Raw genomic sequence first — 14,572 nt, 5'->3', positions numbered from 1 at the left:
GTACACAGATAATAAAGCACAAAAGAGGCAAAGGACAGTCCCTGCCCTCAAGGATCTTAAGATCTAATGGGAGAGATTACAAGCAAATAAAAATGCATAAAGTGTTTACAGGTTAAATAGGAAATAAAAAGGAGGACACCATGATTTAGAAGGACTGGGAAAGCTAGGAGCCAGTGAAACTGGGAGGATTAATGTGCCTTCCATAGTAATAGGAAAAGTTGAGTAATGAAAGAATTTGAGAGAATTTAAGTGGAAATCTTATTTTCAAAAGCTATACAACTCTAGGGCAGCTAGGTGGTATAGTGAATAGAGCACTGGCCCTGGAGTCAGGAGGATATGAGTTCAAATCCAGCCTCAGACACTTATTACCTAGCTGTGTGACTTTGGGCAAGTCATTTAACCCCCTTGCTTTGCAACTCCCCCCCCAAAGTTATGCAGCTCTAAAGAAGAACTTATATTTATTGATTTCTCTAGGTTTTAGAACAATGATTCAAAAACTTAGTCTCACTAAAGATCATACATGTTTTAGAACAAGATTAACCTGAGCAAATAAAATTATAATTCCAGTAATAAAAACAATAACCTAGGATAGGCAACCCTAGGATAAAGAACCACATACAGAACTCACATGACTTAGTAGAGAAAGTCCAGAGGTTTGAGACTGGAGTCCAAAGATGAATGAAAAAAATTCTGAATATGGAGAATTACTTTGAAATAAAATGGGTTCCTTCATGGGGAACATTCCTCATTTTTGCAGGCCTTCATGGGGAGGCTGGAGGATCACTTACTAAGGTTGTTATAGAAGTAATTGCTATTGAGTTATGTATTGGACTGGATAACGATAGAAGTCCCTTTGAATTCTGAAATTTTGTGGGGTTAGAGTAAGAGGAGAAAGAGGAAGAAATTGGAAGTAGAAAAGGGAAAGAAAGGAGATTGAGGACTGATGGAAAAATGAATTAATGATTTTGTGGGGAGCATGTTATCAGCCAAAATTTAGGAGGAAAATGTCTAAGACAAAATTTTGATTACCTTACAATTAATTTTTTCCTTTATTCAACTAAAAATTCTTATTTGAATAGCACAGTGTGATGAATAGAGTGCTATATTTGGAGTAGTTTGGCATCTACTTCAAACACTTCCTAGTTAAGGTACCAAGTGCATGTCTTTTAACTTATTTGATCTTTAGTTACCTCATCAGTAAAACAGGGATAATAAGACCTGAAATACCTGTCTCTTTGGGTTAACATTATTATTATTATTGTTGTTATTACTTAATGAAATTGTAAGATTTTTTGAAAACCTTAAATTGCTTTTAAATATCAGTCATTATTAATGAGCATTTATTCTATGTCCAGAATCTGGATAGATGTAAGGGATTCAAAAGAAGTAGAAGACATAATTTGTGCTTTTTTAAGAACCTCATGGTTCAGTAAGAAAAGTTGTGAAAGTTTGAATAGCAACTTAAGAAATAGCAATTTAAAAATGCTTTATTATTGCCTTTTGTTTTTACTACCTCAGCTTGAACCCAATAAACCTTCCCTTCTAACAAAGAAAAATTGTTAGGTAAAAACATCTAATAAATATGACTGCATCTTATACTATATGCAGCATTTTATGACATTAACCTTCTACTTAAGAGTAACAGGATGGCACAGTGGCTAGAGTGCTAGACCTGGAGTCAGGAAGACTCATCTTCCTGAGTTCAAATTTGACCTCAGACACTTACTAGCTGTGTGAACTTGGACAAAACACTTCATCCTGCTTGCTTCCTCATCTGTAAAATGAGCCAGAGAAGGAAATGGCAAATCATTCTAATTTTTATGCCAAGAAAACACCTAATGGGATCATGAATAGTTGGGCATGACTGAAAGAACTGATCAAAAGCTTATCAATTAAGTCAATAGCTACTGAAAAAAAATGTCCAATAGGTAACTTAAACTCAATATGTCCAAAATGGTAGTTTCTCTTTCCTACTAAATCTTTCCTGATTCCTACCTTCCCTATTACTATTGAGGGCAACACCATCTTCCCAATTCCTTAGACTCACAATCATCCTGGTTCCTCACTCTCTCACCTATTTTATACAATCTGCTGCCAAGGCTAATAATAATTTTCTGGTTGTACCCTTGCCTCTTTCCTCACTCTCATTCATTCTTCTTTAGGACTCTAAAGTGATTTTCCTGAAGTGCAAATCTGACTTGTCACACACACAAACACACACACATACATACACACACACACACACACACACACACACACACACCAGACACACAACCCTCCACTCAATAAACTCCATGACTAAACTTGTTGCCTACAGAACCAGTTTGAAACTGTAAATTAGCACTATCTTACATTTCCAGTCTTCTTACACCTTTCTTCCTACCACATGTAGTGGAAGGATGTAGTAATTTGCTCTTTTTCTTGTTCAAGGATTAATATGCCCAATCTATCACCTGGAATTTTTTCTGGCTTCTCCCCCGTACCTAGAGCTTTCTCCCCATTCTGCTCTGATTGCTGCTCTCCTTGGCTTGTGTTTAAACACAACTATAATCTCTCCTTTTATAAGATGTCTTTCCCAATTCTCTTAATTCTAGTGCCTTCTCTCTATGTGATTTCCTGGTTATTAAATAGATACATGTAACATAAATGTGATATATGTTATGTAATATAGACACATAGATATGTGTCTATATTTATATATGTATATATGAACATACATATATACATATACACACATATGTATATATGTTTCTTGCTTACTTTGTATGTTTTGGATGTTGTCTTTCCCATCAGTTTATGTGACCTTTTAGGGCAGACACTGTATTTTTCCCCCTTGTCTTCTTTTGAATCTCTAGCACTTAATACATATTGATATAAATGAAATGTTTATTGATTCATTGAAAAGGGAAGATCCCATTATATTTACTGTATAACAGTTCAGTCATTTCTCAATAGATGGACACTTGCTTGGCTTCCCCAGTAGAGGGATTCTAAAGCATTAAACAAAGGCAAGCTAGTGTTTTAGATTTGGAATTAGGACCTGGGTTTTATAAGATGTCCTGATAAGATGTCCTGACCCTCTCTTGATATGTACAATAAGGCAATTGGACTAGATGGATTTCTCAACTTCTTTCCAGTTCTAAATCTATATGTCTGATTTCCTTTATTAGAAGGTCATTTTTAAAAGGTGATATCACTTAACTTGTCAAAGTTCTGATGGCAAACTAGTGATAAGATCTAAATCCAACTGCCTAAATCATATTAAAATTTATTGCTTGATCCATAAATTTAAATGAATGGAAAAAAGGAAAACCATTTATTGAACACTTTTGATATTGTCAGGCAGTGTGCTAAAGACCAGGAATAAAAATACATAAAAGTAAGACAATTTTTGCCTTCAAAGAACTTGCCTTCTCTAGAGGAAGAGAGCACATATGTATGATTGAAAAAACACTTTTAAAATGCATGCAAATAGGGGAAAAGTTAGTGTTTTCAATCAAGGTACCTCTACAGGAATTGAAAGACTACAAATAAAAGAAAATTCAGAGGCAGAATAGATGGAAAATCCCAATAGTCCTAAGTGTTCAAGAAGGTGATCTCTGGAAATGTGGGTGATTAGATTTCCAAGTATAAATTAAAGCACTAGATATTTGGTGACATGAGAGATGGAACTTTATCCCCATGTTTCAGAGTCATAAAAATATATTTTCATATAGATTGATGTCAGAATTCCATTTACATTGACTTGTTTCATCAGCAGTTAGTGAAATCTTCTCTTTAATGTAATTGAAGCACTCCTTTCCATTAAAAATAAATACATTCCAAGGGTTTCCTATCAAAGAAATACTTTATCTGGAGCTATCAAAGCCTTGTACTGGTTATTTTTTTTCAGTGAATTAGTGCTCTCTCTGACATCTTACTGATGCCATTTCTTCTTTGGCTGAGTAATAACTAGAATCAAGTAATGCTTAGAATCATGGGTTATTTTTTTAACTAACACTCCCAGAGCAAGACTTTAGTCCCATGCTCCTTCTACCAAACATGGTGTCTCCTTACCAACTAGTATGCCAGACAGTATGTACTAAAAAAGATTAAGTGTTTATCTACTGATCTGGATATTGTACCCAATTCTAGCAGGATTCATATAATCTTAACATTTATAAAGCACCTTTGAAACCTGTTCAATTAAAACCCACATTTATTGATTAGAAGCAATGATAAATCTAGATATTTTCAAGATATAGAAAATCAATAAATAAGAGAATAAGATAGAGTTTTTTCCCCCAACAAATGAGGTTAAATATGTTTTTTTGAGATAACATGAAGTGGAAACAGAGACAGTCCCTATCAGTAGCAGGGATACTAGATTAGATTCAAATATATGGAGAACCTGTATTCAATTCTTGGCTCTACAATTTCTGAGACAACAATGAGTTGTTTTGAGTTCATTAGAAAAGGACCCCTGGGGGCGGCTAGGTGGTGCAGTAGATAGAGCACTGGCCCTGGAGTCAGGAGTACCAGAGTTCAAATTCAGCCTCAGAGGCTTAATAATTACCTAGCTGGGTAGCCTGAGGCAAGCCACTTAACCCCATTTGCCTTGCAAAAGCCTAAAAAAAAGAAAATAAATTTTGACCTGGATTAAATGACTCTAGAATCATAAATTGAGAACTAGCCAGAAACCTAAAAGCCTACCCAACCTCTTCATTTTACAAAGGAAACTGAGACATTCTATAGTTAATTGACCAGTGATGTAGTTAGCAATTACCATGGTTGCATTTTGGACTGTGGTTCCCTGGTTCAGAATCCACCTCCATTAGCATATGTACCAATCATGCATTCATCATCTGGAAAGGGCAGAAAGAAAATGAAATATTTACTCTCTTTATCAGCTGGATTTTATCTGCACACTGGTACTAGTAAACTCAATGTGAGAGCAGTATGGCAGCCTCCTCTGGCATATGTAGGAGAGGATAAATGAGGGATGTGGAGAGATAAGATATGTCAGCAAGTTATTTTTATCTTCTACTTTTAGTCCATATGTTTGATAATGAATTGTTCTCTCTCTCTCTCTCTCTCTCTCTCTCTCTCTCTCTCTTTGGTGGGGCAATGGAGTTAAGTAATTTGCCCAAGGTCACACAGATTCTCCTAATTCCAGGACTGGAACTTTATCCAATGTACCACCTAGCTGCTCCCTTGAGGTGTTCTTTAGACCAGAGTTCCTCACTTTTTTTGCACATCACTGATCTCTTTTGGAAGTCTGCTAAAGTCTATCAATCACTTTTCAGAATATTTTTAAAAGATAAATTAATTGATCCCAGATAACTAATAATACATTCTAACATATCTAGAATCTTTAATAGTTTAACAGGGTAAATGAATGTCAATATTTAATATCAAAGAGTAATATTCTTTCAATTCAACAATTTTTTCTTTCAATTCTTATTTTTTCTTAAAACTTCAGCCTTAAGTAAATTTTATGGAGTACTGAGACATTTCTATTATAGATTAAGTCAGTGTTTGCAAATTAACTCTTTTCCCAAGCCCCCTTTCTATTTTTCAAATAAAAAATCTTAGAATGATTCCAGAACCAATGCCTGTGGTTAGGAGACTTGGCACCCTTCTCACATTCCAGACAAATGGCTGATGAAACTTGAATTGCTTGTGAAAACAATGAGACATTGTTTTATGAAAGTGAAATATGAGGTTATCATGATGATGAATTTGAGTTAAATTTGAATGTGACTAAATACTGGTTTTTCTTTTTCTCCTTTTAAAAATTTCTGATTGATTTTAAATGACCTACTTTTCTATTCTTATGAACATTCAAGGGCTATATAAATTTTCCTTAGGAATCAGAAATCTCTGACATTTAAGTGTTTATCTGAAACCAATACTGTCCCATAAAATTATTTTGCCCATATTTTATAGCTTTAGAAATGAAATCACATTTATTAGATCTTGAATTATTCTGAAGGGACTGTGTCATGGAAGCCAGGAAGAGCTGAATTCAAGTCCTGCCTCTGACATATGCTACCTCTGTGACCAAGATCAAGGCCCTTCACCTCTCAGTTTCCCCAGGCTATAATTTATAACTAAAAGTGTTGCCTCTGAAAGAGAAGGAAGGAAAGAAAGGAGAAAAGAAAGGAAGAGGAAGGGAGGGAGGGGGAAAGAAGGTAAATCAGAAGAGAAAGAGGGAAGAAGGAAGGAAAGGAAAGGAAGAAGTTGTTTATTCCTAGCAGTTCCCTGAACTGACAAAATCACAGGACTGGTTACCCCAAAATGTATTAAACTAAACTTAGCCTCTAAAAATTGTTAGAATCCTTTACTGGAACACACTTTTTAAAATGCTCTGCTCTGTAGAAATTTCACTTACTGTATTTCTCATCCATTTGCAGATTTAAAAATTTTCCTATATTGAGAGATGAACCTATTTCTCAATTAAAGCAGTAACTTATTACTAAACTATCCAGCCAAATGCCCAAAATAGATAAGTCAATGTCTTGACTCCTGTTCAGTAACACTAATATGATTTGAAAACTACAGGTATAAAGCTGATTCTTTTGTTTAAATTTGTGATTCCAAATGGAATTTTTTTTAGTAGTAAATTTAGGAAATGATGGTCTTGGTAATATAGGATGACTTGCATGATGAAGTAGAAAACTTGTTTATAAAATATCATTCATTAATATTGCAAAACAGTTTGCCCAGAGAGAGAGGAGAGACAGGGAAGGAGGGCTATGAGCTAGATGGATCCTCATTTGGGAATACAACGTTGAGATTATTGGAGAAGGCAAACTGAGCACTGAATTAAGAGATTGGAAAAACTTGGATTTGAGTCAAAGCTCTTCCACTTTAACTATTCGAGTTTGGGCACTTCATTTCATTTAAGGGACTTCTCTTTTCTGCAAAATGAGAGACTGAAACTGGACAGTCGTGAAGACAAGAGGTTTTTTGCCTAGTGTCTGTGAGCTTGTTTTCTTTTTTAAATAATTTTCAATTTATAGAATAAAAGTATTTCCAAAATACAGTACAATAAAAAAAATTGCATGTGAACTTCCAAATCTATTACGTACAATTTGCTATTTCCTATCTATATATGAATATATATATATACAAATATATATAGCTAAGTTATTGTGTAAATTTCTTTTTTCTTTTTTTCTTCTCTCCCCCTTTCCCTGCCCTAGAGATGATTACTATTTGGCGCGCGCACACACACACACACACACACACACGCGCGCGCGCGCACGCTACACATACTCTAAAAATACTTCTATTTATCAGTCTTTCTTTGAATGCAAATAATACCTTTTTTTTTTTTTAGATTTTTGCTAGGCAATGGGGTTAAGTGGCTTGCCCAAGACCACACAGCTAGGTAATTATTAAGTGTCTGAGATTGGATTTGAACCCAGGTACTCCTGACTCCGGGGCTGGTGCTTTATCCACTATGCCACCTAGCCGCCCCTCATTTTTTCTAAATGCTGTTAGTGTTTACAATATTCTCTTGATTCCACTCACTTTGCTCTTCATCAATATGTGCAAGACTTTCAATGCTTTTCATAGTTCATCAAACTCATTATTTTTTATTTTTTAGATTTTTCAAGGCAATGGGGTTAAGTGGCTTGCCCAAGGCCACAGGGCTAGGTAATTATTAAGTGTCGTGGGGTCGGATTTGAACTCAGGTACTCCTGACTCCAAGGCCAGTGCTCTATCCACTGCGCCACCTACCGGCCCCAAACTCATCATTTCTTAAAGCACAATAGTAACACAGCCATCCAGGGCAACTTCTCGAATTGATGGGGGTCCCTCCAATTCCCTGTTCTTTGCCATCACAAAAAGAGCTTCTATAAACATCCCATCACAATCAAAATTAGAATTTTTGTGATAGCAATTGAGCTTGTTTCCTTAAGAAATAGTTTGATAACTATCTCAATATAATTGGTTTCATTTAATTCTATCTATTTTATTTTACTTATTTAAAAATGATGTTCTAAGGAAGGGTTCTTAGGGTTGACTAGATTATCAGAAAGATGAAACACATAGAATGAAACCTTTTCTAAATATAATACCCCAACTATACAAGTTTAGAAAATTTGAAGACCTGGTTTTTCATTTTACCTTTTGAAGCCTCTTATTCCTGTAAGAGATAGGCTCTTCCAGACCCCTACTAAGAGTAAGGGCAATAATATGTACTAAGTATAGGGGTAATGATAATAAATGAAACTAGCATTATTGTAGCACTTTGAGTACAGAAAATACTTCAGAAATATTCTTTTCCTTTCCAGGCCTAGCACCTCTATTGTTCTACTCAACTGTTTAAAGTTCTCTTCATCCATATCACTTTTCTAGATAGCCTTCAGCCACTGTGACATTGACTTCCTTGAAACTTGGCATTGTTGGTCTCTCCCCTTTGACAGTTAAACATGTTTGACTTATGACGTCTTAAATATGAAGACAGGTTGCCCTGATAAATATTTACTCAGGAGGCTAAAACTATGGTAGGTGATGAGACCTTGCTCTGCCTGTTTCTTGTGTGTTGGAGAAAAATCACCTTTTCAGGTCTCTCTGACCTGCTTTCCTGTGGAAAATTACTGGGTTCACCTTGGATTTGAAGGTAGAAAGGGGTGGAGAGTTAAGGTTTCCTGAAGAGAAAGTTGCCCCAGTGTAGGGAGAATAACATTTTCTTGGGAGAAGAGTTACCTGGTTACCCTGACAATGGAAATTTACTGTTCAAGTCAGCCAACAACTTCCGCATACTGTTAAGGACTGCTTGGATTTTCCAGCCATTTAGCTCCCTTTTACAGTTCATAGTCTTAAAATCGACATCATGCTTTAAGAAATGCCATTTGGTAAGAATTTTCTTGGTGGGGAGGGAGAATTTATTAAAGAACTCTTACAAATCGAATGAATTATAATAACTTATTATACGAAGCCTAAAACTTGAAATATATCCAATTTTTGAAGTGATAGAACAAAGGGTTTTTCCCTTTGAGGGTGATTTTTGCTGGAATTAGAGTATAACAAAATGTGCCTTTTTAGATCCAAGCTCAAAGTGTTCTTATAGATGTTTAAGTGGTGAGGGGTTTTGTCTTTTCTCACTTTTTCTTTTTTTTTAAGAAAAAATTCCATAGGAACTTTTCAATATTTTCAAAATCTCTTATTAGATAGGAAAATAATCCTTTTGTTTTAAGTCCAGATCTGTGATTTCAATGTTGTAAGAGATAACCTCTTTCCTCAAACTCCCTCCATGGACACAAATAAGGTACTTTCTCTGATTTACAGTCCTAGAGAACTGCTTGGAGGAAGAAAGATTTAAGGACTTGTCTATAGTCACCAAATTAGTAATAGAAAGAGGGTTTGAATAAGGTTTTCAACTCTTTTTCCTGCTTACAAGGCAAACTGATCCCTAAAAAGAAAGCTAATATTTTCTTAAAATTATCCTTCATGTTGTGTAGTGGGAAATGAGTGTTAGTAGGTACAATGTGAGGGATATTGCCTCTGAACACTTTGCTTATTTTTGTAACTTCAACTTTTTTGTTTGAGTTTAGTAGATTAGATGAATGAATGAATGAATTTAAAAAAACATTTTGTAAACCTTTATGGTGTGTCAAAACTATGCTTTGAAGAAAACTTGGAGACTTAATAATGTCTTAGATTGGATTGTTTTAAGAATTAGCAAAAATTTAATTGTACCTTACCTGAATTACATAATACTTGTTAGAAATGAATAATGGCATCTTACAATTTGTAGAATTATTATATCCATTTAATAACTATTTAGGTTGCTGGGATGTCTCATAGATCTTTCTTGATAAATATTAACCACTTCTTGAACTTTTGTTATCAATGACTAAGGAAGAAAATTAAGAACACCTGTCATTTGGACTATCCAGAAATATGTTTTGTATATTAGATAACCAGATATTTCCCAGATTGCTTTCCAAAGATTTATTTTGGTCCTAGTAGGAGAGGGGAGGGTAATTTTGGAATCTGGAATTTTGAATCAAAGAGAATATAGCATTTTACTGGGTCCCATTTTTCTAAGAAAATATGATTCTGCTTTATATCCTCAGTATTGAAGATGATGCATGGCAAGAGTAGATGCTTTAAAATGTTTGTTTGACAACTGACTGACCTGACTTACTGGGTTTTTATAACTCTGTTCTCTCTTGGCTTTCCTACTCTCATTTCTTGGTATTCTTAGTCTTTTTTTTTTGGCAAGACAATGGGGGTTAAGTGACTTGCCCAAGGTCACACAGCTAGGTAACTATTAAGTATCTGAAGTCACATCTTAACTTAGTTCCTCTTGATTCCAGGGCCAGTGCTCTATTCACTGTCCTACCTCAGTGACCCCTTTTTTTCCTTTTAATTTTAATTAATAATTTATTTTTCCTACTACAAACTTTTGAAGATGAAGAAAGAGATTGAGACCCAGAAAGATTATGAGAAATTTGAATGCATAAAACTAAAAAGATTTTGTAAAAATCAATACAAATAGAAGGGACACTCTCAATTGGGAAAATTTTGCAATTATTTTTGATAGAAGTATGACCTATAGGATACATGTGGAATTAATATAAATTACTAAAAACATGAACCGTTCTTAATGCATAGATGAAGAATATGAATGATTTTCTAAGCAAGAATTGCAAAATATGAACAACCACATCTTTTAAAAATTCCAAATCTCTAATAAGTAATGCAAATTAAAGTAACTTGTTTCAACTAATTGGCAAAGATGAGAATAGATAAAACTAGTAATTGTTGGAGGTGCTACAGAAATATTAGCACACTAATGCAGTTAGTGGAGCTGTGAATTAATTTAGTTTTCTGTTTCTATAACTGAATTTTGTCAAGTTATTCATTGATAATAGTTGTATATTATAACATGATTAAATATGCTAGTCAGCTTCTTTCCAAAAGAATTTATTTATTTATTTTGAGTTTTGCAATTTTCCCCCTAATCTTGCTTCCCTTCCCTCCAGCCCCCACAGCAGGCAGTCTGTTAGTCTTCCCATGGTAGTGTTTCTGTGGAATATTGTTTCCATGGTATATTGATCTAAGTTGAATGTGATGAGAGAGAAATCATATTCTTAAAGAAAAAATAAAGTATAAAAGATAGCAAAATTACATAATAAGATAACTTTTTTGAAAATTAAAAGTAATAGTCTTTGGTCTTTGTTCAATCTCCACAATTCTTTCTCTGGATACAGATGGTCTTTTCTATCACAGATATCATAACATTGTACCTGATTGTCACACTGATGGAATGAGCAAGTGCATTAAGGTAAATCATCACCTTTAAGGTATACAATGTTCTTCTGGTTCTACTCATCTCACTTAGTATCAGTTCATGCAAATCCTTCCAGGCTTCTCTGAATTCCTATCCTACCTGGTATCTAATAGAATGATAGTATTCCATCAAATACATATACCACAATTTGTTTAGCCATTCCCCAGTTGATGGGCATTCACTCAATTTCCAATTCTTTGCCACCACAAACAGGGCTGCTATGAATATTTTTGTACAAGTGATGTCTTTACCCTTTTTCATGATCTCTTCAGGGTATAGACCCAGTAATGGAATTGCTAGATCAAAGGGTATCTACAATTTTGTTGGCATATCTTGCATATATAAATATATATATATATATATATATATATATATATCTTGCATATATTGTGGTATCAAAGGGTAGGCACAATTTTGTTGCACTTTTGGTTTTCTCAGTTTTGAAATCATATATTATGTACAATAAATTCCAATAATTAAAAAAAACCCTTTAGTTCTAAATTATTTTTTCATTGTGAGGATTTTAATTTGATTTCTTTCATTAAAGCTAAATGCTTCTTAATTTTATACTTTAAAAAACTCACTTTGCTTCTCATTTAAATTTTTTCTATTTTTTTGACTCATTTAGGTTGTCATTCCTTAGTTTTCATTTAGGCATATCTTTCTCTGGTATTCTATATTTAATTACTATTTTTAATTACATTATGATGTATAAAGTATCAGTTTGCTATTTTTATTTTTATACTTATAAATTTATGTATTCTGTTGCTTTTATACTAATTATGTAATCAATGTTTTTTCTTATTCATTTTTCTTCTATGAATTTATAATTTGCAATTATACACTTAACAATTTTGTTATTTTATTATCTCTGATGCCTTTTATAATGTAAAAATGTTTTCTTGTGTAAAAGTATCAGGTATCAGATAAGATTGGGGGACAGGGAATATGTGTTAACTTCCTTCTTTTGGTCCTTACTAGTTATGTTACCCTTAACAAATCCCTGAAAGTCTCTGAGTTTCAATGTCCTCATCTGTAAAATCAAGAAACTAGAAAAGAATGGTTCCCTTCCTTCTTGAAAGTTATTAACTATGATCTCTTTTCACATTGAGTAGGACTCGAACTATTGGTATTTTTAAAAAAATATGTCTGACGCTAGATATTTCTGTTCCAACTTGTCATTTTTTCATTCTGTGTGACTTTATTTTCTTTATTTTCTGATTTTTTTTAATGTTGGATTTTGTTATCTTATTCTGGCATTTTGTCTCTCTTTTGCTTATCCTTTGTCTCTATCTGACTGTGATCCAATATAACACTTGTCTCTCTATTCTCATTCACCTACATTATGTTCCCCAATATTCCTTGTTCCTTGACTTTACCCAAATTGTTGGTTTAGCTTTTTTCTTTTCTTTTTCACTCTCTTCTTTTTACTTCCTCCCCACCCTACTACTTTAAACCTTTTAACTTTAAGAATGTTCTCCCTCCTTTTTTTTTGTGGTGTTCATTTCCTTTTTTTCTATCTGTACCCATTTTGAATTATACTTCCCTTCCCCTATATCTGATCCGTATTACTGCTTTCTAGCCCTTGATCACTTATGCTTCATACTTTGGTTCCAAGGATATTACCACACACTCATGGTTATCTCCCTAATGGCTCTTTCATCGCATCCTTCACTGGTCCCTTGGCCATCTCATTTAGTGTCACAGTTTCAAATCACCTCTTCATGATGACTCCTTTATCTCTATGTCTAGTGTTGAATTTTCTTTCCAAGTTTCCTCCCATTTTCCATTTTTTCCCCATTGGTTATATGTTATTCCTGTGTGTCACTGTTGAATATAAAACATTCCCTGTCACCACCATAGTAAACATAGTCACCACCATTTATCTTGTTTTATTCTAGCAGTTGGGTCTTTTAGTTACCATCTTTTCCTTCTCTCTTCAAATTAATCTTACAAAGAGTAAAGTATTCCAGGTTGGGGGGGGGAGCAAACAGTCCTCAAGAATTTTGCATTCTACTTATATATTTTTAATTTTCCTGCCAGGTTAGTCTTCCTTATGTTTAGACATTGTTGAGTAAAGTTATTTTATTTTTACCTAAATTCTTGTAATCAAGATTCTCCAATTTGAAGTCACCTGTGAGGATTGTTGTTTAGACAGCATAGGTAATAAGAACATGCTAGATTTACTCTCTTTTAATTTCTCTGACAACTATGATCCTGAACTCTGAGGAGATTCAAAATCATATTGTGTGAGGAGTGGTTGAGGAAACTCAAGATCAGAAGTTTTAGAAGCATTTATGATATCTGCTTTCAAGCACTTGAAAGGTCAACACTCAATTTTAAGACCCCTTCAAGTCTAGGATCAATGGACAGAAGTCAATGACAGATGTCATCTTAATGTAAGGAAGAACTCCTAAGAATTTGAACTATTTTTAAAAAGATTAGAAGCTCATAGATAGGTACCTTCAGGAAAACATTGTGGAATAATACAAAGTAGGTGATTGTGAGTCAGAAGACTTCAGTTTGCACTACTTAACTTACTGAGTAGTCACTAACTATGGTTTTGATTGAGTCACTGATTACCTCTCGGTCTTAATTTCCTTGTCTCTAAATATAAGTGAATTGGACTAGATGTGTTCTAATGTCTCTTCCAGCTTCAGATTGGTGATTTATAAAAATTTGATCTGGGATGTTGTAGAATGATTTCATGCATTTCTCATGCTGTTGAACTAGAAGACCAATTCTAGGACTCTACAACTGCACAGGTACTTGAAAGCTGTCAAAGCATAGAAAGTGACATGGGAGATATTGTGGTTTATTATAAAGAGATTTGGTAGTTTAAAGATTTAGACTAATATCCAAGCATTGCAGTTTAGCTATGCAGTTTAGTTTGCATATGTGGCAACATGGGCAAATTACTTATTCTTGTTAGAATTCTAGGCTTATTAAATACATTGCATTGGGTTGTATAGAAAGATGATTGGATGCTCAATTGCATGCCAAGACTAAAGCATGGACTTAAGAAAAAGTGAAATGAATCAATGATAGGAGTGGCAACTTCAAAACAATAATGAGAACTAGGAATATGTTATATAAAAAAGAAAAACTAAAATTCCTAGTCCTTAAGCTTCTTTTCATCTAATATCTTAAAGTCTGAAAATAGGATTAACAGCCTGTATTGGAGTTTTTTGTATTGTGAATGTACTGAAGACATTCTAAATAGAACTGAGTAGCAGAATGCTTGCATCGTTTTGTTTAGATGAAACCAATGGATTGCAG

General features: G+C 34.0%; 1 protein-coding gene across 5 annotated transcripts in view; it reads left to right on the top strand.

Annotated features, from left to right (window-relative positions):
• The window catches only part of NEDD4L (NEDD4 like E3 ubiquitin protein ligase), a 448,524-nt gene that overhangs the window by 95,287 nt on the left and 338,665 nt on the right, over positions 1-14,572 (top strand). Inside the window, exon 1 of one of the 5 annotated variants that reach the window (XM_074207347.1) lies at positions 8,646-8,849. The exons of 1 other annotated variant lie outside the window; for it this stretch is intronic. Coding sequence is in view for 3 of the 4 variants with exons in the window: in XM_074207343.1 (XP_074063444.1) it covers positions 11,270-11,287 (18 nt within the window). In the remaining variant the exon portion in view is untranslated. Of the gene's footprint in view, positions 1-8,645; positions 8,850-11,252; positions 11,288-14,572 lie in introns of those variants that run through there. 3 more of the 5 variants (XM_074207343.1, XM_074207345.1, XM_074207344.1) reach the window with 3 other exon arrangements.

The sequence above is a fragment of the Macrotis lagotis genome, chromosome X (assembly GCF_037893015.1).
Source record: "Macrotis lagotis isolate mMagLag1 chromosome X, bilby.v1.9.chrom.fasta, whole genome shotgun sequence".
NCBI lineage: Eukaryota > Metazoa > Chordata > Mammalia > Peramelemorphia > Peramelidae > Macrotis > Macrotis lagotis.
This window is presented reverse-complemented; position numbering and strand designations above follow the sequence as displayed.